The sequence below is a fragment of the Leuresthes tenuis genome, unplaced genomic scaffold (genome assembly GCF_036924035.1).
Source record: "Leuresthes tenuis unplaced genomic scaffold, fLeuTen1.0.hap1 SCAF_14, whole genome shotgun sequence".
Lineage (NCBI taxonomy): Eukaryota > Metazoa > Chordata > Actinopteri > Atheriniformes > Atherinopsidae > Leuresthes > Leuresthes tenuis.
Window position 1 is genome coordinate 20,946,155 of NW_027325368.1, and position 27,600 is coordinate 20,973,754.

The following is a 27,600-nucleotide window of genomic DNA, read 5'->3' on the forward strand; positions in this document are numbered from 1 at the left end:
TTCATTGAGTCACAAGCCTCGTCATACAGGTCCACACCCATGCTAGTCCAATTAGGGATAACAGATTAGTCCGTGAACAATTTCCAGTCGTGATTCATTCTGTCACGGGAGTTACCCTGCTGTCCTCTGCTGGCGATAATAGAGAAGGACAAATATATTACTTCGTGTTTGTAGTCATTATTTTACACATTCACACGAGAAGAACGAGGCCCGTTCTAAAATGTATTATTATTTCCTGAGCATCTATTTGCGTCACTGTTTTTTAGTTGTGTTAGTTTCTGAGTAACAGGGGAGAGAAAAAGAAGAAGAACCATAAAATTAAACTTTGAAAATTCTACGTCATCATCATGCGCCAACAACAAAACCGCTCCAGTTAGAGCCACAAGTTCCACACGTGAGTTAAATGTTCTTTCTTTTTTTCTGATATTGAGTCTGAAATGTGGGCTTTTGCGTAACAAGCGAATACCCTCAGCCTTAACGGTCTGTGAAACGTCTGTTTGTTCCGGCAAAAATATCTAGGTGGTTTATGTCGCTGTGTCGGTGCAGCGAGTTAAGCATGGACGCTTTTTTTTAGCCGAGCTGCTTGTGCAGAATGTCGTTTAATTTTTATTAGGGATAACCACAGTATAACCACAGTAGCGCCAGACTTATAAAGTTTATCTGAAACATCAGTAGCAAGCGTTAAATTCGGCTTGAATTCACGTAATCGAACAGATAAACATCCTTTGAATTTAAGTTTTAATTTCTCTTCCTCTCTAATGTTCAGCCACGATATTTGACCAGATAGAAAACACGCTCATCTACACTGAGACAATTCAGCATTACCTTTCTTGTAGCTAATACACATGTATATCGATCTAGATACAAGTATAGCCGCTTCCTCTCTGTATATTAGTTATTTTCAATCTAATTGGCATATTTGCACTATAAGTGTGAACTGCTATAAGTGTGGTCAAATTGAACATATTCTTTTATAGACCATGAAATTGTTTCTTTGTACTTGTGATATTGTGTGTTAAGGTTCAAGATATGCTGTCAAAAGAGGAGGGAAGGAGGCTGAAGAAAGGGGGAGGAAAGAAGAGGACCCACTCCGGTAAAGATGGAGGAGAAGGAGGAGCAGAGAAGAAGAGGAGGGGAGGTGAAGAAGGACCAAAAAGCCAGGGAGATGGTGGCAAGAAGCGCCTGGATGCTCTGAGTGTGGGCTATTTCCGCAGAGTGGGGGAAAGACTCGGTGAAGGCTTCGAAGATGATGAGGAAAGAGGTAGGAGGATGGAGTGAAGTTTGAAAATAAACAGTGTGTGGACATTATCTGTTAGTGATATACTAACATAACTGGGCAAAATCACTGGTGCACACCAGGATCAAAAGTTTATACTTTTCCAAAGATGAAAATGAAGTTTCGGAACAATCTTTGTCGCAGGTGAAAATGAGCAGGTACGCCTGCGTCAACCTCACTGCACCTAAAAAAGAAAGCTGTGAAGGTGTGGAGCCAAGATGGAGACTTAAGTCTTGAAGCTCGTCTCGCCTTGTAGGAATTTGTGAAAAGAAGTACAAGTACACATCAAATCTCTGTTTCTGTTCTGCACGCGCATGGCTTTTTGTCCTGGCCTCAACACTCCTGATCAAATACCTGACGGAGTTGCTCAGCTGAACTCTCCAATCAGATTGGTTTAATCGTTAACAAGTAACCATCTAACCTGAGTCTGTAGCAGTTCTTTTCCATGTGTGTCATGGTAACGCTCAGAGCTCGAATAAGTGCAACTGGACTTTTTTATTTTCCTGATTGCCGAAGATATTTCCTTCTTTTGGCCAAACAATCGGTTACAAGATGTTCACTGATGTAGATTTCACTCACTTTGAGATATTCTCCTCCGACTTGCATATAAATTTGACATTATTCTGCCGATTACAGACACATAAAACGAGCAGGTTCAGCTGCCAACTCCATGGTTTTGAACTTTACACTCTCTCAATATTTTCTCTAGAGATGTTTGTGGAGAACGTCCTCATGGAAGTAAAAGGCAAAGCGTCCGTGGTGGCGACGGACCAAACGGGAAGCATCACGCTGCAGCGCCTGCTCCTGCTGTCCAGCCCCGACCAGGTGGGGGGCGTGCTGGCTGAATTGGGTGGCGAATCGGGCTCTGAGTTAAAGGCGGTCTCCTGCGACCGTTGCGGGGGGCATGTAGTGGAGAGTGCGCTCAGACAGGCGTCCAGATGGATGGGTAAGATAACGTGTGTGATTTAGGACGTTTTTTTTGTTTTGTTTTTTCTGTCAGAGTGAAATGAAATCACATGAAAACGGCTCTCTGAGTGTGAGCTGTGCATTTGCACTGCAGAGTCATCACAGAGGGATCCATCTTCCACCACAGAAGAAGAAGAGGAGGAGGACAGCAGTGGAGTGTTGGAGGCCCAGGTGTTGTCTCTGAGTCAGGTGGTGCGAGATAACAGCTCAGAGTTCATTGGGCACGTTTACGGCTCACATGTGGTCCGCACTCTTTTACACGTGCTGGCAGGCTGCATCGGACCTCCTCGCACCGAGGCCCGAGCAGGTAAAGACACACACGCTGTGAGATTTTCCTAACACAGGGGTGGGGGGTTCCGAAGTGATAGATTATTGACTTTATTAAGTGAAAGCCCAGAGGACGGCAGGTGATAGACCAGTATCCAAAATGTGTCAGACAAAACATCAGGCCGCCCATCCTTTGCTGCACGACAGTGTGTCTGAAACAGAAGACGGCTAATATTTAATTTATATTTAAGGAACCGGCGACTGTTTTAAATTGGAAATGTGAGGCAAAGTGGAAGCGACAAAAAAACTCAAACAGCAGGAAGGAAGAAGACACTCACCCACAGATAAACCCATAGAGGTTTTAGGGCAATGTGAACAGAGTGTTACAAATTTGTAGATTGGAAATATGTTAATTTGTTAAAACTTGAGGTGGTCCCTAGATATGTGGACACTTCAGATGGGGTAAAGTACGCCAAATTAGCAGATAAAACCTTTTCTTTCCTTGTGATCGGGCACCTAAAGAAACAATCACTGGGTTACTTTGATTCAGGGGAAAACTCTAAAACGGGACTCCAAGCTCTGGAGTCATGCACGTCATCTTCTTTTCGTGCCAGTTCCTCTTTGTTTATTTGATTCATGCCTGAGATAATGATGTCCCGAGACACGGCGGTTGCTCAGAATCTGTCTGCTGTGCCGCCGACTCAGAGAAGGCGTTTAACTTTGGATGAACAATTGCAGCAGTCGGTTGCTGTAAGACACAGATACCCACGCAGATCAGTAACAATAACTGTAAGTGCACTTCGGCCAGCAGCACCAGAACTGAAACAGCTGGAGGCTCTAGTTCCAGAAACTGAACCATTATTTGGCCCTTTGAATCAAACGGAGATGATTGTTATATTGCTGTAAATCCCATCAGTACAAACCAGTTAGCGTGCAGTCGCAGATATATACGGAAAGCTTTCTGAAGGGGATGTCTGTCCTAAATAACTTGGAGTGTGAGACAACCAATCTCTCATTCTGTACTCGTCAGCTCTGTTCACTTAAAATCTCTTCATGTCACACACGTTTACAGGGTTTTCTGCCATTTATTTATTTATTATATATATGGACACTACATGGACGTTAGGCTACAATTCACACAATTTTCTCATTATAACCATTCATGATCTTTACAAAAATAAGAGGTAAAAGATGGGCTGTGTTCTTTGTGAGTGCCATGTTTCCTAAATACCCGTTTTATCTGAGCTAAACGATGATGATGATGATGATGATGATGATGGACACGGCTCTTTGAATTCGCTGTCTTGACTGCAGTTTTCCACTGTTTAGATTAGTAACATAATTACATTCGGCCGAACATGACACGTAAAAAAGCCCCGGACTACCTGCTGCCTGGAGTTCTTTAGGTCTCACGGAGTCTCTGAAGTTTGTTTGTGGCTGACTTTCTCTTTAACTAATTCCAAGAAGTAATCAAAACTGATGAAAAACTAATTAATAACTAACTAATAAAAAATTTAAAAATTTAAAAATTTAAAAAAGAACTGAAAGTGTAAAATTCCCCAAACTCCCCCCGTCTTTGTGGAGTTCTGTGACCTCCACGTCCTTCTGGTTTTCTTTTCACTCTCTCTCTCCGTTTCTCTGTGCGTACAGTTGCAGCACCTCATTAAAATCCACTTTGGGGCCTTGGTGCAGCTGTTTGCCGTCACGGTTTATAGATCGTTATCGCCCAGCAGTGTGGAAGCGCACATCATCATCATCATAGTTAACGTTCGTGGTGTGGAAGGGTTGAAAGTACTTTAATTATCTCCATGAGCAACACCAGGACCGGTAAACAATTTAGGAAGGGGATTCTTCTCCAAAAAAATGCAGAATTTCTACCATTTCTTTTCCCTCTCTTTTTTCCAACCTCACGATCCTTTCCTCCGGAAACACGGGAAGAAAATAAAGTGGTTGATCTCTCTGGTTCTTTGAGGCCATGTCAGGACCTCTGCACCCAGAGGCGCGTTCACTTTGAGTTTTGTATTCGTGTCGTCGTTTCTCTTTTGACATTCTTGTTTTTCTTTTGTTTTTAACTAGGTGCAAAAGAGCGCAACATTGCCCCTCAGCTGACAGACTTTGAGATCCCCACGTCATTCTGGTACGAGTTAAAGAGCCTCACAGAGACCTTGATGGAAAACATCAACCGTGAGTCATCGTTCATCGGGATTCATCCTCGCCATTTTACCTGAGCGTAGAGGAGTTTTTTTGGGAACTGAGGGGGATAATTCTAGTGCTACTACAAAGAAGGTTTCATGTTTTTCTTTTCTCTAAATATTGAGGAATTAAGAAAAATGAAAATACAGAAAAGGTTGTGAAACATAAGTAGCAGATCAGTCGGTGAAAGGTGAGGGTGCCAGGATTGGGTATAAAAGGAACATTAAAAAAAAAAAAAAGTTTCGTGCTTCCAGTCAATGAGAAGTGGTGGCTCATCATTTTGTGATAAACTCTATCAGCAATAAGTAGCAAAAGAAGACTCTTAATGCAAGACAGTTACAGTTGGAAATATTCAGGGAGTCACGGGAAATCTCTGCGTATTAACGCCAAAGATGGAAACCACCACCTGAGACATGTGTGACCTCAGCAGGACAGTATCAGACCTCATTCTTCTGAAGAACCACAACAATCAGTCATTAAAACGAAGCTGCTGTGACAAAAGGGTAAACATGCCTCCGTCACATTTTTTTGTTGTTGTTGCAGCCATCAAATTTTAAATTAGGATTGTTATTTTTTAATTGTTTAGCTGATTTAATTTTTCGTCTCAGCCAGACGTTTGTTTCCTCGCACTTTTCTGAATGTTCTTACCTCTTTGTTATGTCCTGTTTTAATGCAAGCAGGCCTCTCACAGCAGAGTCCAAGAGAAAGACCCCGAGGGAAGCCTTTTGAATAGAGCACTGTCTAGACTTTTGTTTCGCCTTTCTATGTCAAATCCAATCTTGCTGTTTTAGTAGCCGAACAAAAGGAATCAGTCAGTGAATAACCTCAGGGCGAATGCACAAACTGCAGACTAACATAAGTGGCTTTTAGCGGAGCCGACTGGCAAAAACAAGGAAATAATGTTCAGTTGGTTCATTAACACATACGCATGCACCGATGGAAGCCTGGAAGCATTTATAATGTGGCAAAACACAGAGCTTTGAGCGTTATGTGTGTTATCACAGTGCTGAAAACCTCTTCCACCTGCAACAGGATGATCTGAAGCTTGTGTACTCTGACATGCAGCAGGTTGCAGTTGGTGGCAGCAGCGCACCTGCAGCAGCCTTTAAGTTTAACCTTTAAGTTGTGAAAAAGAGCTTTCTCTGCAGTTAGTGTTACAGACGCCGTCGCCAGCGCAGTGTTCCAGACCATGCTGACCGTGAGTCACAGAAAACGACCCAAACTCTGCAAGCAGCTCCTCAGACGCACCATGGAGTACCTGACGAGTCGCAGTGCCGCTCCTGGAGTTAGGTTAGGCGCAGAGGTTTTTTACTTTGCTTTACTCCCAAAGTGGTTGCTTGAAGCTAATCGTGACGAATGTTGAGATGTTTATTCCATGAGGGTTTTTTTTTTACTTATTTATTTTTTTACTTGCCCTGCAGTCCACTTCTGGTCTTTCTGAAGGACCAGGCCTCCAGTCGCCTCATCGAGACAGTCATACAGCTGTCCCCCAAATCTCTTCTCTGTGACTTATACAAGAATCACCTGAAGGGCCACGTGGTCAACTTAGCCCTCCATCCCATCGCCAACTTCCCCATACAGAGGCTAACGGCAGCCTTGGCCAAGTACAAACTGGTAAGTCAGACTGTGGTTGAGCAGCAGGGAGAAAGTTTTACAACTGCTGGGATTTCCCTCCATGGCTCCTCTTCCGGTTCTTTCTTTGCAGTTCCCGAGGTTTTTCGACGAGCTGGTCCAGGGCGTGGAGGCCATCTTGGCCGCAGGTCACATGGGTGTGATCGTCCAGCTGGCAGAAAGCTGTGCAGAAAGTGGAGAGAAGCAGGACGAGATGATGCAGTGCCTTCTTTGTGTAAGCCTGTGGCGCCGTTACCCGTTGGTTTAGTGACTGCAGTTCTGAGGTTTCATGTGTGGGGACAAAATTCGTTTTGAAATTAGGTGAACAACACTTTAGCCACAGGACCTGGACACCTTGCAGTCATTGTGTCCACCATGAAGGTTGGCTAAAGCTTGGCTGGAACTGGGTCAACAACAGGACAATGATCACAAACACAGCTGCAAATCTACAACAGAATGTCTGAAAAAGAGAAGAATCATAAGTGTTGCAATGACTCAGTCACAGTCCAGACCTCAAATTCTGAGGTCTGTGCATAAATGAATGCACACAAATCTAAATGAACTGATCCAACTTTGTAAAGAAGAGTGGGAGGGGCAACATAAAAACTTTGTGTTTTTTCTCACATAATCACTTTCTGTTTGATTTCTGAATAATGGAGGTCATGTCTTGCTGCCCTCAGGCTTTCCACTGCGCTGAGCCCGGCTCTCGACATGACACCTGCCTCCCTCTCTTCATGTCGCTGCTCACCTACGACGTGTACTACCACTCTGACACAGCAGAGGGCGCCGTAAACACAGAGGTAAACCTTATCAGATGGCCTAACTGGAGTTGACACTTTTCAGCAGGCTCAACAATCCAGCACTGCATTGAAAAGGTCGGATGATGAAGCTGCAGTTGCAGCGAAGTGAAGTATTTGCCTCCCTTCTTTTGGTTGTTTTCAGGTCCCCCTGACCTCCATCTGTTACCACGGCTCCCGGCTGGTCCAGGCGCTGGCGAAGTTCAAGGAGCGCTCGCTCCTCCTTAGCAGCCTACGCACCCTGAGCCCCGCGGACCTCCTCAGAATGGCTTCAGACTCCGCTGGCAGCCACGTCCTGCAGGCGCTCATCACCACGTCCAGCGACAAAGGCAGAGGCAAGATCCTCAAGAGACTGGAGGTACACGATGTTCACATAATATCCTGGTTTAACTGAGTGGTTTTAATGTCACGATACACCTTTGAAAGTGTTCCAAAAGCCTTAATTATAAAGCAGTAATCGCACTTGTTTGTCCTCCCAGGGCCAATATGTTCAAATGGCCTGCTCGAGGGTGGGCAGTCGGGTCCTTGAAGCCACGTGGAACTGCGCTTCAGTCAGTCAGAGGCAAAACATCGCTCAGGAACTCGGTAACACTGACAGCTGTCAATCACTTCTACACATTATCACACACTGCCGCCGGCTCAATTCCCTCCTCACGACTCCCTCTGCTGTCTATCCTCCCCTTCCAGTTCCAAGTGAGAGCCAGCTGAGATCGGATCAGTTTGCGCGGCACGTTTGGGCCAAGTTCGCCCTCTCCCACTTTGTACTCCGAAGAGCCCACTGGCAGGAAATACAGACCGGAGAGTCCAAGAAGAGGAAGCTTTTCAGTGACATTCTTGAATGAGAAGTTCATATTTGGGTCATCTTTTTGTGGTCCCTCCTTCCCTCAATTCAATCCAATTGAATAAAAAATATATTAATTCTAAATCATTTGTTGATTTTTACATTTTCAGCCACTAGGGACCACTAGAGAGACATTTATTCTCTAGCTCTTGTTCCCCTGCCTCAGGTTGCCGACTGAGGTGAGCGACTCTTATCTTAGAGGTGTGACACGCAGCTGCCACATCTGTTTTGTAAGTCTTATTTTTAGTACACTGTATGTCACATTTGGGTTGATTCCACTCTGGTAGTGAAAAATCTAAACTGTACAACATGAAAGTGGAGGCGTTTCTCTTATCTCAGTGAGTATAAGATGAACAGATCTTGAGTTAGTGGAGGTGATCTTAAGAGATTATACCTTGATTTTTATAAGGGAAGGCCTTTCTTTGGCAGATGCCTCTCTTTGGAGAGAGGCCCCAGTGCCAGACTGTTGGGTTTCCCTTTGTATCAAATGTTGAACATTTATTGTAACCGTCTGTTTTTGTGTCTTAATCTCAGAATTCAAAGACATTTCTAACATTAGATATTGTGATGTACAGCCCTGAGCAAGTGTCTCGAGCAGGGAAACAGGAAGTAGCTACAGTGATGTGGAGAAACATGCCAACATAAATGGAAATTCAATAAAACATATTTCCTTTATTCTTCAACACGGTTTGAACTCTCTTTGACAAGCTTTGTGTAATTTCTTTAAGTAGTCTTCAGGAATAGTTCTCCAGGCTTCCTGAAAGACATCCCAAAGCTCTTCTTTGGATGCTGGCTGCCTTTTGTTCCGTTCTCTGTCAGATGATCCCACACTGCTTCGATAATGTTGAGTTCCGGCCTCTGGGGAGGATTCATCCCTCTATAAGACCTGATGCTACTGATTTTCAGTCCACTTCTTGTGTCACTTGGCATAGCTCAGCCTTTTCTCCCTGTTTCCCTTCCTTTAGAATGGCTTTTTGACAGCCACCCTTCCATGGAGACCATTTCTGATGAGGTCACAGTGAACAGTAACAGGATCAACTGAACGTCCTGGTGCATCACTATATTTTTCTTCCTCTTGCTTAAGGACATTGCTAGATCTTTTTAGAATCTCCTTGTTGGTGTAAAAACATTATTTTATGACTGTCAGGTCTTGTTGTCTTTAGCATCATTTGTAGATGCAACCGCAGAAATGGAAATAAATCTGGTCTTTGTGACAGTAACAGCAGCCTGTTGCAGATACGATAAAATTGGTTCTTTGCTAAGTTTTTTTTAACCTGTAGTCACAACATTGGTTGAGATGGGGGAATTTTTTCTTTGAATGATTTATAGGTCGGTGTGAAGTGGCTTGTTATTGACTGGAAAAGGAGTGAAAAGGCAGCCGAGATCCAAAGGAAAACTTTCAAAGCAGTGATTTAGTTTAGGAATAATGCAAAGACATTCCTCTGGTGTCTGCATATTTTGACTTCATGAGTGGAGTCTTTGGTATGAATTGTACATCAGTACAACTGTGGTGAAATAACTTTTAATTTGCTCTGTTGAAAGATTTGAAAAATCTGGGCCACATGCATTATTCTCCAAGAAAACAAGTTGTTCTTCGGTGACCTTGTTGATCTTTCCTATAGCAGAGAAAAGCAGGTTGTCAGTTGCAGATGTTTGATATTTTTAAAAGTCAGATTGTATCCCTGTGTGTATTCTAGATTTCTGTTGCTCAAATAGCAATTAAAATGGCTGTTTTCTTTCAGTGAAGGACGCTTTCGCTGTTTTGCCACTTCATGCGTATTCTTCTTTAAAATCCTTTCGCGCTGACATTTTGATGTCGTTTACGACTCCAGGCAGATATAATTCACTTTGATCACACAATAATACAACCAAACGCTGTTTGATGTGTTTCGCATGGTTTCAGAGGGTTGACATAAATATTCACTTCTCCAGCAGGCACTTTATGTAACGTCACGCAGCAAAACCTGGTCAAACACACTAAAGCTGAGGGGTGTTTGCCTGGAAACCTCACAGCAGCCACAGCCAAGTGGCTCATGGTAAGAGTGGATCGCTTGGATCCATCGACGGGATTGAAAAAAAGATTAGCGAGTTCAGTTCACCCTGAAGTGCAGGTCGTTTTCACACTTAAAAGGTTGTTATTTCTGTGAGCTCAGGTTAGCGTTCAGTCCATGCTGGGCCAGCATCTCCTGTAAAAAGCAACATAAGAACTATTTAACCGTGATAGTTGATGTTTTCACCACACTTCTGATGCCCGTGAAGCTTGATTGAAAGAAAACAATGGGAAAAAAAATCTCCTCTTCAGTAGGCTAAACCACCTCACACAAACACACTGCATGTGTTTCCAGATGTTTTTTTTATGAACAATAAATTAAGTTTATCATTTTGTCTTCGTGGCATTAGGCTGCTCTTCAGTGATGAAATTCTACGGAAAAGGTCGGGACAAATCTCATAAACCAACGCCTCTTTTTCACTGTAGAACATAAAAAGCAAATGTTGTAAGTGTGACATTTTGCCATTTCATGAAAAACATGAGCTTTATGAGCTTTCCAAATCATTGCATTCTGGGGTTTTTTTTGCTTAGATTTTACACAGCACCAAAACCTTTTTGGAAATGGAGCCACATCATCAAAAGTTGCCACGTGAATGCAACTCCGGTGCTAACCCGTGTATAGCTCAACATCACATAGTAAATGTCTAAATCTAAACACATTTTCTACTTACCAAAAGGTTGGAATATTTCCTTTAAAAAGAAAAATAGACAGAAATACGCCTATTTTACATGACTTAACATCAGCTCTTACATCCTGATGACATCCTGGTTTATTTTGCCAAACACATGGCTTTGCTGTCAACTTTTGTCCTGATATTAATCCACATTACTCAAGGTGCAGAGAGCTCTGCATGAGGAATTCAGCCTTCAAATCGGCTGATTTGGATTCAGCTGCAACCTGTCATTACTGTCACCTGGCCTCAGGCTTCACCATTGTCTTCCGGCTCTGACCAAGCCAGATTAATTACATGTGCTTCCCTCCATGGGTGATATTTAGACAATAGTTTGGTTCAATCTCACTCCCTTTTGCTGTTTGTTTGTTGAAGCTCTGCACATGTATAATCATCTCTGTGCACTCATTAAACAAAGCAGAGGAACAATGACCTTTGGGCTACACTGTGCTCTTGCTTCTTGAAGACAAATCACATGCATCCCCCTGAGATTCACTGGCACTGCATTCACCCAATTTGTGCCCATCTCTGCCTCCCCCGCATACCCATATACCAATATTACCTCTGTGCTTACATCTTTGCACCCATACCTCAGGAAAATATACCTTTCATTAGTTATCCACAGTGCTTACCAAAAATAGTCTTTCTTTACTGCAAAGTGAGTAAGTTCGACAAGCTTTCTCTGGCACACAGTGGGTGGTTTTTCATCTTCTAAGCTCCCTCTGTCTTTCGTGCTCTCGAGAAGTATGCTTTTGCCCGAGAATCACAGAAAATGCCCACAGAATGAGTCAGCGACGGAAAAAACACAGAGAGGGAGAAGATCTGTCACAGTTTTGAGAGACTGATAGGGTGCCAGAGAAACAAATTCTATCATGCTGTCCCCAGTTCCCTCCTCTTTTTCCTGTGGGTGTCTGTGTTGCTGTCAAATGGGGGCTATCGTCTGACAGATTTCTGACCTGTTTAAGTGCGATAAAAACCATTCTTTCATTTTCCTTTCCGCCCGACGCCTTGCATGAACTCCAGTTTGAAGAGTCACCCTCTGTGCGAGCTGATCGCTGTCAATCTCTTCATTTACCCACTGGGAGAAAAAAAGTCAGATCAAACAAACAAACAAAAAAAAACCCTCCTCCTTGTGAATATCAACATAAATATAGGACATTTTAGATGCCAAAGGACTCACCGTCTCCCTGACAACGGTCTCCAAGCAACCATTACTCCTCAAAGCATTCCTCCAACCCAGTATCTGTCTGATTCTCTCCCTCTCTTCAACCCTTCTAAGTCTTTGCTAGTTTGCCTTCCCTCAAGAGTTCTTCACGGTATCCACTCCAGGCACCAGCATCAGAACCTGAAAACTGTCTGATATGATCTCATGTGACTGGATGCAGTGCTCTCGCTTTTTAGCCTGAGGCGCTCCTCTTTACACCCGCTAAGATGGACCAGAAACCGGAGTGGCCGAGGATACCTTTCATAGTTCATGACTGGATATAGCCCTCATGACATTACCTGTAATTGAGGCCTGCTGTGTTATGACTGAAAGAACACAGGGAGGTAAGGGAGTGAATGTAGCCAATTCCGTCATTCACTGAAAAGAAAAAGAATAAATAAATTACACTCACCCTCCTGAAATGGCGACAGAAGCACTACATCACCAGGTTTTACCTCCTCATCTCCATCACTGCTGCTACCCACATTCTGACTTCCTGTTGAGCATGCAAGCACAGCTACAAATACAGTTTTACAAGGACTCAACAGCATGCAGAGGCAGCCCTGCATCCTGTACACCCAAAGCATTACCAACAGAATTCTCCAGGGAACCCGGTCACAAGTTTTCTCCAAGAACACATCACACATTCAGATAAGCTACAGTGATCTGTAAATGAAAATTTGGTCAACAGCCTGGATAAAGCGCTCACTGTTCCTCCCAAATCCAAAGCTCAACTGTCTGTCTCATTCTTCTCATCAGTAACATGGCATTTAACAGGAGTCTGAAGAGTAAGATCCCCTAATACCTCGTCCCCTATCTTAAGAAGGAAGACCATCGACCCAGTTTTCGAGTCCAGAGGCACTGTTCCCGAGGTCCATTCAATGTATTAATGGCATTTCAACCAAGTTAGCCCAATAACCTTAACCATTTTTGGACATGTTTAATTTTGAAAGGTTTTGGCACTGCAGAGTTGACTTTGCAGTTGTAAGATACAACAGCTGAAAAAAAATCTCCAATTGAGGTCAGTGTGTCATCTCCCTTGCTAAACATATCTTGGGTAGTATCCTTATTTTCTCTACTGAGCTGTTGGAACGATTTTGTAAAACTTTTTGAGGCCAGCCGATAGTTGCCTTCAATAACTTGGGCTTAGTGATTGCAGCTGCAGCAACCTTTCAGTCCAGTTCAATCAGAAAGGCAGACTCCTTCAATCAGATGGCCTCGTTCGCTGGCAGGTCCTTGGGTAGCTGGCATTCCTATAGGCACCAACAAGCTTTGGACCACAGACGCATGTAAAAGCTTCCACAATGAAGGTCTTAATCAGGGCTCATCTATAATGAAAATGAAGTCAGCTGACACTCACTATAACCTTCAATGCAACTTTTTTTTTTTTCAAAATTAGTTAAGTTAAAACAATCGAACAAACTGTTAATTGATAGACTATGGATGGAAACTAAAAATTAGTAGATAAAGTGTTGAAATAGTTATTTAAAGTAATGGATAGAGCTGTATGAATAGGCAGTGAAAAAACTGCTATAAATGTACAGATTAGTGAGCTAGAAATAATTTTAAAAGGGTCAAATTTGCTCACTGAACACAACTGATACATAGCTTTTAGCTAGTTGAGATAACGGGCTCGAAGTATGAAGAAAGCTAGCTAAAATAATGGTCAAAATCCTTTGCAGAAAATGAAAAGTTTTATAGTTAGCTAAAAGTAGCAGACAGGTGATTTTTTTTAAAGCTAAAAGCAGTCACAAAAATCAGCTAATACATAGTTTAAGTAATTCGCTTGAATTAATGCTTATTGGTGAAAAAAAAAAGAAAAAAAATGGTTCAAATAGATTGGAGGACCTTGTCCCAAACTTTACCTAAACTTACGAACTATTGACAGGTCAAATTGTAATAACAATATCTGCTTTAAAATCAATATTCTGTGAACAACATCCAGTTTAAAACATGTATAAATCAATGCATTTAGAACACAGGATAGTGGACCAGGGGTATCATGGCTACATGGGTGGGTGCAGGTCAGACATGGTAGAAAAAGTATCTGCTAAAAACACACCAATTCTAGCATTTTCATCACGAAATGGGTCATTTTTAAAAAATATTTCCCAAAATACAGTTGTCACTTATCTTGAAGTCAGAAGCACATGGTTCAATATTCTCCCCTGGTGCAGTCTATTTTCAAGCCAGGATTTCGTTCCAGCCTCACAGTGTTGACACTGCATCTTTCTGCTATTCAGTCCTAAATGGAACAAGCATCCTAAGAGGCCGTGTGAGTCATCTGCCGGCCTGTCACGACATTCCTCAACCTGGTTAAGGGCTGTGCCAACGCTTTCATAAAAAGATGACAAAACACTCATAAAGATGTCAAACAAAAACATATTTATTCTCAGTGGTAAAGATTATTGTTCAGTGGAGAGTGGAAAACAAGTGAGGATGTCTCAGTGATGACAGCACGCTTGAGGAAACAGCCGAACAACGTTTCCAGAACATTCTCTTTTGGGTCACCTGTGTGGCCAGCCCCCACAGAATTCAGTCAGAACACACGGAAAAATTCCGGCGGGTGACAAGAAAAAAAAGAAAGAAAACATCAGAGAGCCACAGGTAGATTTGTTTCCTTTTTTCTTGTTTGTTCTCCTTTGCTTCAAGAAAATCCCTGTAGTCTATGACTCAGCTTCATTCGAGAATGAGTCCAGTCTCAGCTTCTCCGCTATCGTCTTTTTCATCCTTTTACATCCTGCAGTAAAGGGTTTACTGTACTGATTGCTCATGGTGCATTCAGCACAAATATGGCTTGGGTGCTGATGATTTAACCTTGTAAAAAAGTCACAGATGAGTATACTGTATGCCATTGGTGGTATTATCAACAATCCAAGAATCCTCAAAATCAGTATGGGACATAAATGGTGGAAGCAGTGCGGACACATATCTATAAATAAGTAGTTTTGCTGTTGAGATGGCATTGCCTGAAACACTGGTGAGACTGTGCATTAGCTATTGGCCACTGAGGTACTGTAAATCAAGGATCATTTAACTGTAAAACCTACAGGGTCATGTCTTAGATCGTCTACTCTGCATGCTATAAAACAGGGTCTTAACAAGGATACATTAAATTGCTATGAGTCTCTACATTATTTGTGCGTGCTACTTGGGTGTGTTTATTTGTGAATCCTGTCCTCCCCCTCATTAAGCATGAAATCAGCACCTTGATGTGACTGCTGATTGTACTCGCTGATTCAGCCCACCTTCTTATCTGTTTCTCTGTCTGTGTCTCAAAATTGCCCTCACAGGCTGTCTGTTCTATTCATCCACTTTTTTCTCTCTGACTTTCTCTTCCTTTTTGTCTTTGACCTTTACTTGCCACAGTGGCATTTCAGTCCTTCCTTCCATAATCTTCTTCCTTGTTCATAATCTTGCTGAGGCTCCATCGATCCATTCCCGTCCTAATCCCTTTTTTATTCTTTGTATTTCATACTTTTCCCTCCCTCGTATCAACTTGGTGTGTGCTAGTGTTAATGTGGAGTGTGTTTCTTTCCCTGTGTCAACATTTGTGTGTGTGTGTGTGTGTGTCACAGTGCACTGAGGTCATGGCAGGAGCGGGATTTCTGGCGGAGGATCTTGCTGCCCCGGTGGCGGCTCATTTCTCTGTAGCGCCCTCGATCTCGGTCACGGTCTCGGCCATATGAACGTGGTACCAGCCCGGCCAGGAAGCGCTTGGCTCGGCTAGTCAGGCTCTCCCTGCGTCCTGCCCCAGGGTCGCCGTCCGTCCACCCTGGACCCACACAGTCTCCCCTGGCTGTCCGCACAGCCGCCTCCAGCAGTTCGTTGGTGCCGTGCTCTAAGGAGGCCGAGAGCTCCAGGTAGAGGCAGTCGTACATCATGGCACTGGATTGGGCCTCTGGTGTACAAGTGGAAAATAAAAATTTTTTTTAGAAACATGTTGCTCATTAAAACAACCAAGGCTACTCACAGTGGCAGCTGCAAACGGCAATTAGAAGCAGCAGTCTGAAATTCATGGACATTAGATCATGAAAGCAGTACAGAAACGACCCAGCTGCTGTGTGATGTGTATCACCACTAGATAATACTTCTACATCGAGGGCTCACTCACTACTGTTTGGGAGAGAATCTATTAGCCTCTTAAGTGTTTGTCACTCCTGTCGCAATATGGTGCGACAAGTTGATTCTGTTAACAGCATTTCACTGTAGGAAAAGCACTTTCCTTTGTTTACCGAAAACCAGAAATCTTCTCGAAAAGCTTCGACAGAGAAAGAAAAATAGTCTTAAATGGAGAGACATCTTTCTGGCATTGTGACGTATGATTTTAGGATTTTGAATCAAACTGAGAATAAAACTAAACTAATATAATGAAAACAGTACTCCCTCCCAGTTTAGGGATAAATATTGTCATCCTTGGATGAAATAATAATGGAAATAATCTTTCAATTCAGTTCAATTCAGTTTTATTTGTATAGCGCCAAATTACAACAATTGTCACCTCAAGGCACTTAAATATCCCAGCTAAGAAATCAACAGATTGCACCGAAACTTCTCTTTAGTCCAATCTCCAGTCCTGAGCGTGCCTGAGGTGACTGTGGAAAGGAACGACTCCCTTTTAACAGGAAGAAACCTCTGGCAGAACCAGACTCAGGAAGGGTGGCCAATGGTGGTCTTCTAAGCGAAGTTTTTGTAATTGATTATCTCATGGCGTAATATAACAGAGTCAAAGTTTTCTCACAACAAATCATATCGCCAAAAAAATTCATTTTAGCACATAGTACTGTAGTTGTGTAAAACATAGCAATGACAACGGGAACATTTTAAAAGAATCCCTTTTCTAAGCTCAGCGTAAGTGTTCTCAGTTCAATGAAGGCGATCTTTACATTTCCTGAGGACAGTGCATCCTGCTGTTTGTCAGAGGAGAAGCTGCACCGCTACACACAACTCTGTAATTACTCATTGACTTACCGTTGTTTCCTTACAACCTGCTGTTTTTGTCGCAAAGTATTACAGAAAAGCAGCAGAGGGGTAAATCACACATGTCACCAATACGATCAGTTGCCAACAGATTAATGGAAAGCACTGTAAGGCTAAAACAGGCAGATGTGTTATACAGCGGAAAGATTTGCAAAAAGATGAACGCTGTCCTGATCAAAATTATTGAGTTGCATGCGGAATATCTTCATAAAATATATAAAAAAAAACATATTTGTACAATCAGGGCATTTTTTCTTTCAAATGAAAATGTATTCAAAATTATATTTTGGGCATAATTATATACGGAATTATTACCCTCTTACAAAAAAGGCAGGTCGCTCGCAGCTTCTTTTTAATTTAGCCAAAGATGACAGCATAAAAAAAAATGCAACAAACAAACAAACAAAAATATGCAAGACACGTACAACAGCTGCCCTGGATTAATCTGGAGTAGCACAGTAGTGCTCTCAGCTTGTCACATACACCGCCAACTGAGACGAGTACGGCTCCATGAGTCCAGGTCAAAGAGGACCACAAATCAAAGATAGGAACGGAACTATTGAGCCAAGAAAAGCTTTTCAAAGCCAGTCGTAGATTAGTCACAGTCTAAAGTGGAGTTCTCTGGGAATCTGAATTGAAAGCCACGCTTTGCTGTATAATCGGTGCAGGAAAGTTTGTATCATGCTGTGGGGTTGCTGTGCTGCTTCTGGTAACGGAGGCTTTGGATATGTCAAAGGAATGATGAACTCACAATATTACCAAGACAGTTTAGAGTAAAAAAAGTTGTCAGATAGCAGAAAACCATGACTGAAGTGAATGTCTTGGCTCTTTTATAGCAGGACAGCTACTTGCAACAGACGTCCAGCAGTGCAAAAGCGTTGCTTAAAAGAAAAAGGGGCCTGAACACATATGCAGCAGTGAAAGAGTGCCAGGAACTACCAGCATACAAGTGTGAGAACTGTGTATATGGTTACAATATAACTAAAGAATTTACACAATGGATATTGCCACTAAAGGTTCCGGAACATGCCACAACAATCTGAACACCGATTAGGCTAATTTAAAAACAACATGTTCCCTTATATATACTAACGCATTCATGGTGCATGGATGCAGGAGACATTATGAAACAACAGTTTATGCGATCGTTCTTTTTTTCTTCATCTCCTAACATGCTAGCACACCACAACACAAACAGTAACAGTTAGGGATGATGGGTTCTTAATGGAGCGTCTAAAACTACTCTGTTGTTCTGCCATGTTGACTTTAGAATTACAGCTGAGTACTTTCCCTCACACTCGTTACTAAAGCTTTCAAGTACTTATCTTATTAAATCTGCTTTCCTTTCGTTGTTCAGTTTTTCTCCCGTTTGAGAGCTTTAACAGGGTTTATTGTGCACTTGAAATCATTTTCTGGACCGAAACAAACAAAAAAAGGTACTCATGAAACCCACGTACGTTTAATCTATGGCTGACCTCTTCCATCTGCCATCAATTAGTTAAATTCATGTTTTTCATTCGGCCATCGTGAATATCAGTGACAATACAATAAAACTTCTACGACACAAAGCACCTCACAGATATTTGCTCTGTGCAGAGCGGCGGTGAGGAGGAACCTGAAGTGCAGCTGGGGGGGGGGGAGCCATTTGAGCTGACAATGACGGCCATTTGTTGTGGAATGATCTGTATATGTCAGCTTTCCTTATCATCCTGGCTTGTTTGACCAGGCACAAACAGCTGCTTTTAGTTGAAATACTGAGCCTTGTCAACAACATGCTCAGTCACCTATCCTTATCCACGAGTCACATCGAGATGGAAGCCATTACCCAATTTGAGCTTCAGCAAACTGACATGAGCTTATACAACATGTTTATCACGACTGTTTCCCCGTGCTTTTAGGTTCATTTGTGACTGCTGATAGAATGTATTTGATGGGTAAACAAAATGGTTAATAGGGCCGTCGGGTGTTGTTCAGTGTGATTAGTTTTGCTAAAATAATATCTATCCGGATATTTGTTAAGATAGGATAAAGCAGATACAAATTATAGAAAATTCATGAATAGAAAATTCTGGTTGAATATTGAATCAAAAATACTATTTGCAGCAAAAATTATCATCTAGTAGTTTAAGGCCTGAAAACTGTATTTTCTTTTTTTTTTTCTTAAAGCCCTCTTTTTCACTTTAATTGGCACCCTAAATCATATGCACAGAACTCAGGATATCTTAAAGAATAAAGGCAATGAATTAACAGCAACAACAAAAAAAACCCCACATTTAATTATTATGAATTGTAAGTCAAACGCAATCAGAAACTGTAGCTCTGATCATATAATATTTGGATGTAACCCTGATCAAACCCCTGAAAGTAGACATGGCAAGATCATTTAATTTTTAAATACTCGGTACCTCTAGATTAGTTTTGCATACTTCATAGCTCAAAATAGTTTGTAATTACATAAGGCAGAGCTTTCTCTTCAGGGGAGCCTCCTCCAGAGAACGACAGGATATGACTAAAGTGTCAAGTGTGATTCTCAGAGGTTTGCAGAGGGGGCGAGGAAGGTTGAAAATGTATTTGTCCTATTGTCTTGTGTATATATCTATCAACGCAAAATACCGTTAGCTCCCTTTTCACTCAGTGGAACCATGATGTTTGCGCTATAATCCGTTCATATGTCCAATACCAGCGAAACGCAGACATTTGAAAGCTTTCACTCACCACTTGCTGTTCAGACTTGTGCCCTTTCAGTGTCAGGAAACTACCTGATTCTCCTGACTGAGAGCGCTTTCACTGCTGACTCACAACCCCACTTCAAAAGACACCAGAAAAATCCCTTTCATCTCCACATCACGTGCAGTTGCTCACACAACCACTAGAGGTTGTATATTATTTGATAGTAATTATAGGTAGAACAAATGACCCATGGAGTTGTTCTCAAATGATACATGATAAAGTAAATATTTCCAAATTTTCTGGTCTTGTTAGATATGAAGATGTTAATTCAGCAAGCTTGTTTTAACTTTTACAGTAGGGGTACAGTATGTACTGCAGAGATGCAGAGGCATTATTAAAAAAGCAGATTTGATCTGGATGTAATAATCCAACTGTTGAACCTAATGGGTAAGGTAAGAGTGGGAGGAAACAAAGCAAATCCCAAATAAGGCTAACGCTAATGCCAATGACAGCTGATTGAATGATCTGTTAGGAATGCTTGGGAAACTGAACTGGAGAGAAGAGGACAAAATAAGAGGAAGAGCCGAAAGAAGGGGCGAGAGGACGAGAGACCCTGGGGGAGGAAACCAGGAGAGGGGACCACAAAGAGAAGGAAGAAGATAGGAGGTGGAGAAAAAGCTGAGACAGGGTGAAAGGGGAGGGGGGGGTGAAGTATAGACAAGTATTACAAGTGAGAATGAAGTAAGTAGAAGGGAGAGGAGGAGAAGAAGTGAGGGGGATGAGGATGAGGCAGAAAGAGAGGAGAGGAGACAGGGAAGAGTTTGCGTGTGGGTGTGTGTGTGTGAAGGGGTGAAGAAAGGTGAGAAGAACTGAAGAGAGGCGAGGAGACAAGGTAAGACACTGACGACTCATACTGACATAAGGAAGAGAGACAAGGGACAGAGATGAAGACAGATGGTGAAGAGGTAAGAGAGACAACAAGTTGAAGATGAAAAAACGTGAGGAAAAAGGAGGGAAGTGAGAGATGCTTAAAAATCTTGACAGGCAAGGTGGCAGATGAAATGAACATGCAGACAGAAAGAGAAAGCCAGGCAGAGAAAAGGGAGACAGGAAGAATGTCGATTACACAAACCCAGCCAGAGTGCATATTAATCAAAGCCCCGAGGAGCAGGTCCACTCCACCACCATACTGAGCCCACGATAAATATGTTCCAGAGTGACACTGTGTGTGTGGGGTAAGGATGGAGAGATACGGGAAGGTGAGGAATAGCAGAATAGAAGTGTCACTGTACATGCCATAAATAGACTTTATGACTTCAGCTCCCTTAGCCAGACCCCCGGTTCTTTATGGAGGACGTTAGCTAACCGGCCAGGCCAGTCAGCGTTCTCCGTCAGGCTCACATATCGGAAAGAATATGTGTGGTCTGTCCTGAGAACGTTAGAATGTTTCTGTCAGATGCCTCAGGAACAGGGATGGGGCATTTCCGTATTGCTGACCACATTAATGCTCCAGGGTTGTCTTTTTCTTCTGCTGAGTATAAGCATCTCTCAGTATTCATTCCTTGCTTCTTTCTCTGCTTCGTCTCTACTCTCATATCAGCTACGACTGATCTTCAGTCTCAACCTTTGCTGACACTAGCAAGGTGCGGGACACAGCTTTCCATTACATCCAAGCCAATGTACTTAGCATGTACAAGCTACTTAGATTTGAACTTCTTGGCATACAAATCCACCACAAAACTAAAGCGCACTCGGGGCCAACTCCGGAGGGAAAAAAAAAGGCAGAGTTTCGCACATCTATTTGAGATTATGAAGATTCTCATTGGGATGAATGAACTTCTGGGTGACTTACATTCCAACACACATTTGTGGAAACAGCGCTTTAGGGTTAGGCTTTTGGGTTGACTGGGTTTACATAGCAATTTTTGACGTGTATTTAAAATATCTGAGTATGAAAAGGAGTGGAAGATGTTCATGGTAATGTTCAAAATAGAAATAAAAAACCAAAAAAAAAAACAACTAAGGCCAAAAAAACTGTATATGCTGGTTTGAAGTTGTTTTGGCTTGTCTTACAGAAGTATTCATACCTGAATGGAATGGAAACAACTTTGCGTCTGATTTGTGTCTGAGATGCCAAAGTTTAAAATGATTTGACTCACCAGCTTTTTCCAGTTTGATCTGGTAAACAGTGACTGGTGTCTTACCAAATATCCCACATATTCCTAGAAAGGAAATCCTGAGGAAGAGGTCTTTGCATCTTCCTTTTGTGGAAGATGCACTGTTTTCCTCATTGGTCTTTCCTTCTGGTTAGGACACTACTTCTTTTACCGAATTACAGCCACTAGCAGTGTAGCCTATACTGCCACCCTCCGGTGACACTTCACAGCCTGGTTAATTCATTTCACATCTGAAAGTGGAAACAAGTCTGAATTCCATTTCTTTTACGAAGCTACAAAAAAAACATCTCAGATTTGCTTTGCTAGAGTGACTGAAAACTCTGCGTATGAGACAGAAGTCAGAGTATTGTATCTGAAAACTTCGGTTCAACTTTGTTCACTCATGTGACTGCTGTTACGGATGAGTTCATTTATTCCTAAAGCCTCTCTCAGCAATTTCTGAACAGCCACAAAAGGAAGACGTTTGATGAACTTGGCAGGCCGGTAAAGTCTTTCAAATTATTGCTACAAAATCAAAGCAAGTGTAACAAAGATTTCAAAAAGAGTGTAAGATCTCATCAGCAACATTGAGTGGCTGTGACAATAGCTACAGCTTCCCTCAGCTCAGTCTGATGGTTTAAGAACCCAACCATGGTTCTTTCAAGGACAGCAGAATAAGCCCCGCTCTCCCCTAACACACACTCTCACAATGCATCACACACATCTCCCCCAAATGAGCTCCCCACACTTCCGCACTCACCCTTCCCTCTTATCACAGCCCTCGCTTTAAAACAGCTCACATCAGGCAGAGAGAAGATGGAGAGAGATGAGGGGTGTTCTTGTTAGCACGTCTGATGTATTTATGTACATGCAGCCAGTTGTGCACATATGGTGAGTACACACATGCATAAAGATAGCAGGAGCAGTGGTGTCCTGCTAGAGGGGATAATGCAAACAGAGATGTGCCATTTGGAGCGCAAAACAAAGTAAGAAAACATGCAAGAGCCGAGGGACACGGTGGCAGTGGATACATCTGCGTAGTTAATGTGTTTTAAAACTGCGGGGACGACCGTGAAGTTTTAGTTTTTCAGCCATGTACGTATACCGATATAGAAATATTGCAATCAAGGTCAAACTGTGCTATCACACGTTCCTCACATTCCACTAAACGCTATTTGAAATATTAATGAAATGCAGATAATAGGCAAGCCTGGCGGTCCTCCATAAAGCTTCACCCATAAAGTCCCACGAGATTATGGCACACCTGAAGTTTGATGTCAATTCAGAGGATTCTGTTGGATCCGTTTGTTTTTTGTTTTTTTTATCAATTTGTGTGCATCATGGTAACATTTTGTGCCGTAACACAAAATGTTAATGTCACCAAGCTAATGGTGTCACCAATGCTAACGTATTGTGCTGTCACCTGTAGCGCAGACCGTTACGATCCCGAGACAGCAAAAGGCCTGTCACAGCTAACAATCGTTCTCTAACGTGTCCTAATAGTGACAGCCCATGGCGGCAAGAGATTAAAAGCAACCTGATTGTGAGCACCAGCGACAACTCCCCCAACAGCTGCTGAGACATTGCACACAGGGACATGTTTTAACTTGGTGTAGATATGCAATTCAGGTGTTCATAGGTGTGTAACAAAATTTTTAATTTTTCAAATGTTAAATTCAGGCCGAACAGTTGAATCACTGTCATTCAATAAGTATAAAATCAGCGCCAATACATTTTACACACAGTGTGTATTTCCAGCCCTTTGCAACAGATGACACAATTTTCTCTACTTCAACAGTTGCCAACAAAGCATTTATCTGAGGTTAGTGTTAGCAAAAAACGATTTTGTTGATCAAAGATAGATCCCCCTAGGGTCTAAAACAAAGAGGGCAAGTAAGTAATTGCCCAAAGCACACAGCCACTGTTTGTTCTGGGAAAATGTATCTGTACGAGTTTCCGTTTTGAGCTCTGAGGCACCCACATCCATTCTAAACAGCAGCAGAGGCATCCGTACCAACCAGATAACTGTAATTACAAGAAATTTTCCATTCAAGATTTTTCCATTCGGAGAGCTGATTGAAAGGCAATCCAAAAGGAAACAAAGGGTGCTTTAAAGGTTTTCTTGTGTGTTTCTTATGTTGCGTCACTCACCCAGAAAACTGGGGTTTGTTAAACCCTGCTGGTGCCCGGGCAGGCTCAGGCGAACAGCTTGCTTTGTCCCACCCACTCTACTTACTGCTGTCGTGCTGATGTTAGACGGCATGTTTTTTTTATGCTGTCTGTCACAATAACGGCAATAGCGTTAAGAGTAGGGATTCTTTTTTTTTAAACAAATTTGTGAAATAAAGGGTCACTGATTTCAGACAGAAACAGCAGCTGGCACTCAGATTGCTCACTGAGCTGTAACAGGTCATTATATTTTTAGACAAATGCTGACACCCCAGTGGTTCCGCTCAGTGTGTGTTTTTTTTTATTTTTACTCATTGGTATGACATTAACAGGCAACATAAAAAAAAAACTGCTATCACAGCTTTTCAACTGAAACTTAATTTCACATACATAACCATAACGTCACCAGAACCCCTCACCATAACTGCCTCTTAATGTACTGGACTGACTTGCTAACATTCTAAATAGTCTATTAGCCACAAGTCATTAACTTGTGTTTCCCTCTCTGAACAGGTATCCGTTGAATGGTGTTACGGTGTTTTTCCCCCCTCTTTCCTGTCTCAAACCCCAGCTGGTCGAGGCGGATGGCCACCCTTCCGGAGTCTGGTTCTGCCAGAGGTTTCTTCCTGTTAAAAGGGACGGGAGATTGGACCGAAGAGAAGTTTCGACCAATAACAGTCTTCCTCCTACAGACCCAATCTAGATACAATGACCTAAATAAAATAAAGGTTTTTCGAGGGAGCTGTAGTTCTTTCTTTTCTGTTTCTCACCAGGTAATCCTCATTCATCTATCACTTCTGTGCTTCTGTTACCTTACAATGGGGTCGTGTGCACATGCATGCCTTCTTTTAGCTATGAAGGAGTTACATGTCAGGGCATCAAAAAACAATCTGGTCCCCAACCTCAGATGAACTACAATTCATGACACATTGCACTGTGTCATGATTTATTTGACCTAAAACGATGTCAAAAAGCAGTAACAATGTTTGAAAAATGAAGTACATCTCGCGATTCAATAATTCATTGAACCACCTTTAGCAGCAATAACTTGAGGTAATTGTTTTCTGTATGACGTTACTCGTCTCTTCTGGCCCACTCTCCTTTACAGCGTTGCTTCAGTTAATAGAAGTTTACAGAGATTTGTCTATGCATGTCGACTCATGTTAAGTTCATGTTCAATGCAATGACTACAAGGTGTTCAGGTGCTGTGGCCGCAAAGCAAGCCCAAATCATCAGCCCTCCACCGCTGTGCTTGACAGTTGGTATAAGGCATTTGTGCTGATATGCTGTGTTTGTTCATGATGCAAAGCCCCACGTTTGACAAAAAAAAAGCCCAAAACATCTCCACTTTAGTCTCATCTGTCCAAAGAACATTGATTCAGAAGTCTTGTGGTTTGTTCAGATGCAACTTTGTGAACCCAAGTTGTGTAGCCATGTTCTTTATAGAAAGATGAGGCTTTCTCCTGACAGCTACTCCAAACAAATCCTATTAGTTCAGTCTTGTTCTAATTGTACTATCAGGAACTTGTAGCATCTGAGATATACCTCTTTGGATCTTATACAGTTTCTCTGAGCACTACACAATCAGGCACTGGGGTGAACTTGCTTGCACCTCAACTAATGAGAAGAAGTCTTGAATGTCCCCCACTTGTTAATAATCTTCCTCATTGTAGAATGATGGACTGCAATTTGATTGGAAATGTCCTTATCCCCCCTTCCCAGACTGACGATCACAGTCTTTCCTCCTTGGAATTGGTGTTAACACACACCTGACTGCTCCAGGCCAGCAAACTGCCAGGCATGTCTCTACAGAGGTGCTCACGTTTGTTAATGGTCGATTAATCAAGTCCATTTTAAAGCTGTACCCAGCTGCTCCTGACCCTCTTAATCCCTATGAGATCAGTAAGGGAGTATTTACTTTCCACACACTGCTTCTGTATTCAGGCGGACTCCTGTTCAATAAATAACAACACAGCATCATTTTTCATGTGTTGTTGTTCACTGAGGTAGTAGTTGCCTAACTGTAAGACCTGGTACTGACCAGATTGTTTATTTCATTATCCCCTGATGCGTAAAACCTTAGAAGTGAAATAACTGATTGAGCCAGACTATGAATTCAGATACAATGAAGCAGCTGTTAGCTGGATCAGGTCCAGATCCAGATAAACAGTTTCCTGCATTTTTGCACGTGTTTTGGTTTAGAAAAGGCTAAAGCTACAGTTGAAATTCCGAAGCTTTCGAAAATTCCTTTTGAAGGGGAGGGGTCTGGTAAACAGCTGTGGGTTTATAGGATGTTCCACCTACCCTCCGAGCTGATTTCACGGGAACGGACAAGGTCGCTCTTGTTGCCCACGAGGATGATTGGTGTGCGCGGTTGGGACTCCCTGAGAAGGAGGCGGAGCTGGGCGGTGCGGTGGAAACTTCGCCTGTCAGTCACCGAGAAAACCAGGATGCACACATCACACTGCAGAGCGGACAAGTCCTGAAGATTGCAAACACAAAGAGACACACACCCACATGTATAATACAAGCCTTACTTAAGTGGAGCAGATCAGTATGCACTCAGAGCAGAGATCCGATGACAACACGGCAGGTGTGGAATGTCAGGTAGACACTATATGAGACATAGAATCCTTTAAATACCATCAACAAATTAAAAGTTTGCCCTTCAACATTTTTCAGTCCCTGTTTGTGCGTCGTCACATAAAGGACAGAGCTATTGCCAAGTAGGCGCCGGTCAAGTTTTTATCTCTGTCCCATGAGAGGACGCAGAGGAGGCTTTGCTCAACTTGACTGTGTGCACGTCATGCTTCACTTTGAATCTCGTGACCCTCTTACCAATGACCACTAACAGCCCGTCAGGGCTTCCTGTCACAGAGGCTCAATTAGCTCAAGTGGCTCTGGCAGAAACAGCAGCGTGTACTGTAACCGCCTGGAAGCATCTCTGTTCTCTTTAGTTCAATTTTCCCAATTCAGTCAGCCGAATCTTTATGGGACCGAAGGTGGTTCATGGGTGGAAAATTCGGGTTATAGAAATACTTCTAATCCTGTACTTTTGCATTTGCATGTCTACGTTTGCTTGCATGTTTGCTCGTTTGAATGAAAAAATTTGGAAGCTAACTGAACAAATCGTATGCAGGGATCAGCCAGAGTTGATCACTTGTTGACCCATTTCTTCACTGCAGTACGGAAAGAATGATATCTTTTTAATCTAGCTAGATTAAGGGTTTAGTGAATTCAATTTCATGTTCTTATGAGTAAAATGCAATGGAATTGTGGATTAAACTCATGTGCATTGTGCAGTCGTTAAAGGTGTAATATGCAATGTTAGACCACCTCTGGGTGTCGCACTGGAGCAGCCCAAATGTAGCCTTAAGCAAATGTAAACAAAAGCACAATAAGTAGCTAGTCTGTCTCTTTGTGTTGAAAACTGTTAACCCTGGTCCGAGCCCTCTCTTTGCGAGAGGCTTTTTAGCTGCACGTTGATGAAAACTGCTCGCTCTGAACTGCATGATGGAGACTTTTAACACTAAAAACCATCTACAGTTGTGTGCCACGACACAGAGTGGCTTATAACAAGATTACAACACACAGGCAGGTAGAGTGGCTGCGCCTTCTGGACAGGATGGCTTTATTCCCATGTACCTTCACATAGCAACTTGTCACCTGTGCTTTTCTAAGATTCAAAATATATGAATATTCAATCTTTACATTTTTATGAGGGCGGAGAAGAAGAGCAGACGCTCTTG

At 42.4% G+C, this 27,600-nt stretch overlaps 2 protein-coding genes across 2 annotated transcripts in view; one reads left to right on the forward strand and one right to left on the reverse strand.

The window, feature by feature from the left end:
• Window positions 1–335: 335 nt before the first annotated feature.
• On the forward strand, window positions 336–8,602 carry LOC140268988 (nucleolar protein 9). Its single transcript, XM_072364003.1, has 12 exons — window positions 336–394; window positions 1,021–1,261; window positions 1,986–2,222; window positions 2,337–2,549; window positions 4,586–4,693; window positions 5,851–5,992; window positions 6,124–6,316; window positions 6,408–6,548; window positions 6,994–7,113; window positions 7,256–7,468; window positions 7,590–7,695; window positions 7,798–8,602. The coding sequence occupies exons 2-12, from the start codon at window positions 1,030–1,032 to the stop codon at window positions 7,950–7,952; spliced, it is 1,860 nt and encodes a 619-aa protein (XP_072220104.1). The 5' UTR covers window positions 336–394; window positions 1,021–1,029; the 3' UTR covers window positions 7,953–8,602.
• Window positions 8,603–14,240: 5,638 nt separating this feature from the next.
• The window catches only part of rem2 (RAS (RAD and GEM)-like GTP binding 2), a 30,844-nt gene continuing 17,484 nt past the window's right edge, over window positions 14,241–27,600 (reverse strand). The window contains exons 4-5 of the mRNA XM_072364209.1: window positions 26,156–26,333; window positions 14,241–15,777 (exon numbers count right to left, since the gene is read on the reverse strand). Coding sequence (XP_072220310.1) covers window positions 15,449–15,777; window positions 26,156–26,333 — 507 coding nt within the window. The 3' untranslated portion in view covers window positions 14,241–15,448. The remainder of the gene's footprint in view (window positions 15,778–26,155; window positions 26,334–27,600) is intronic.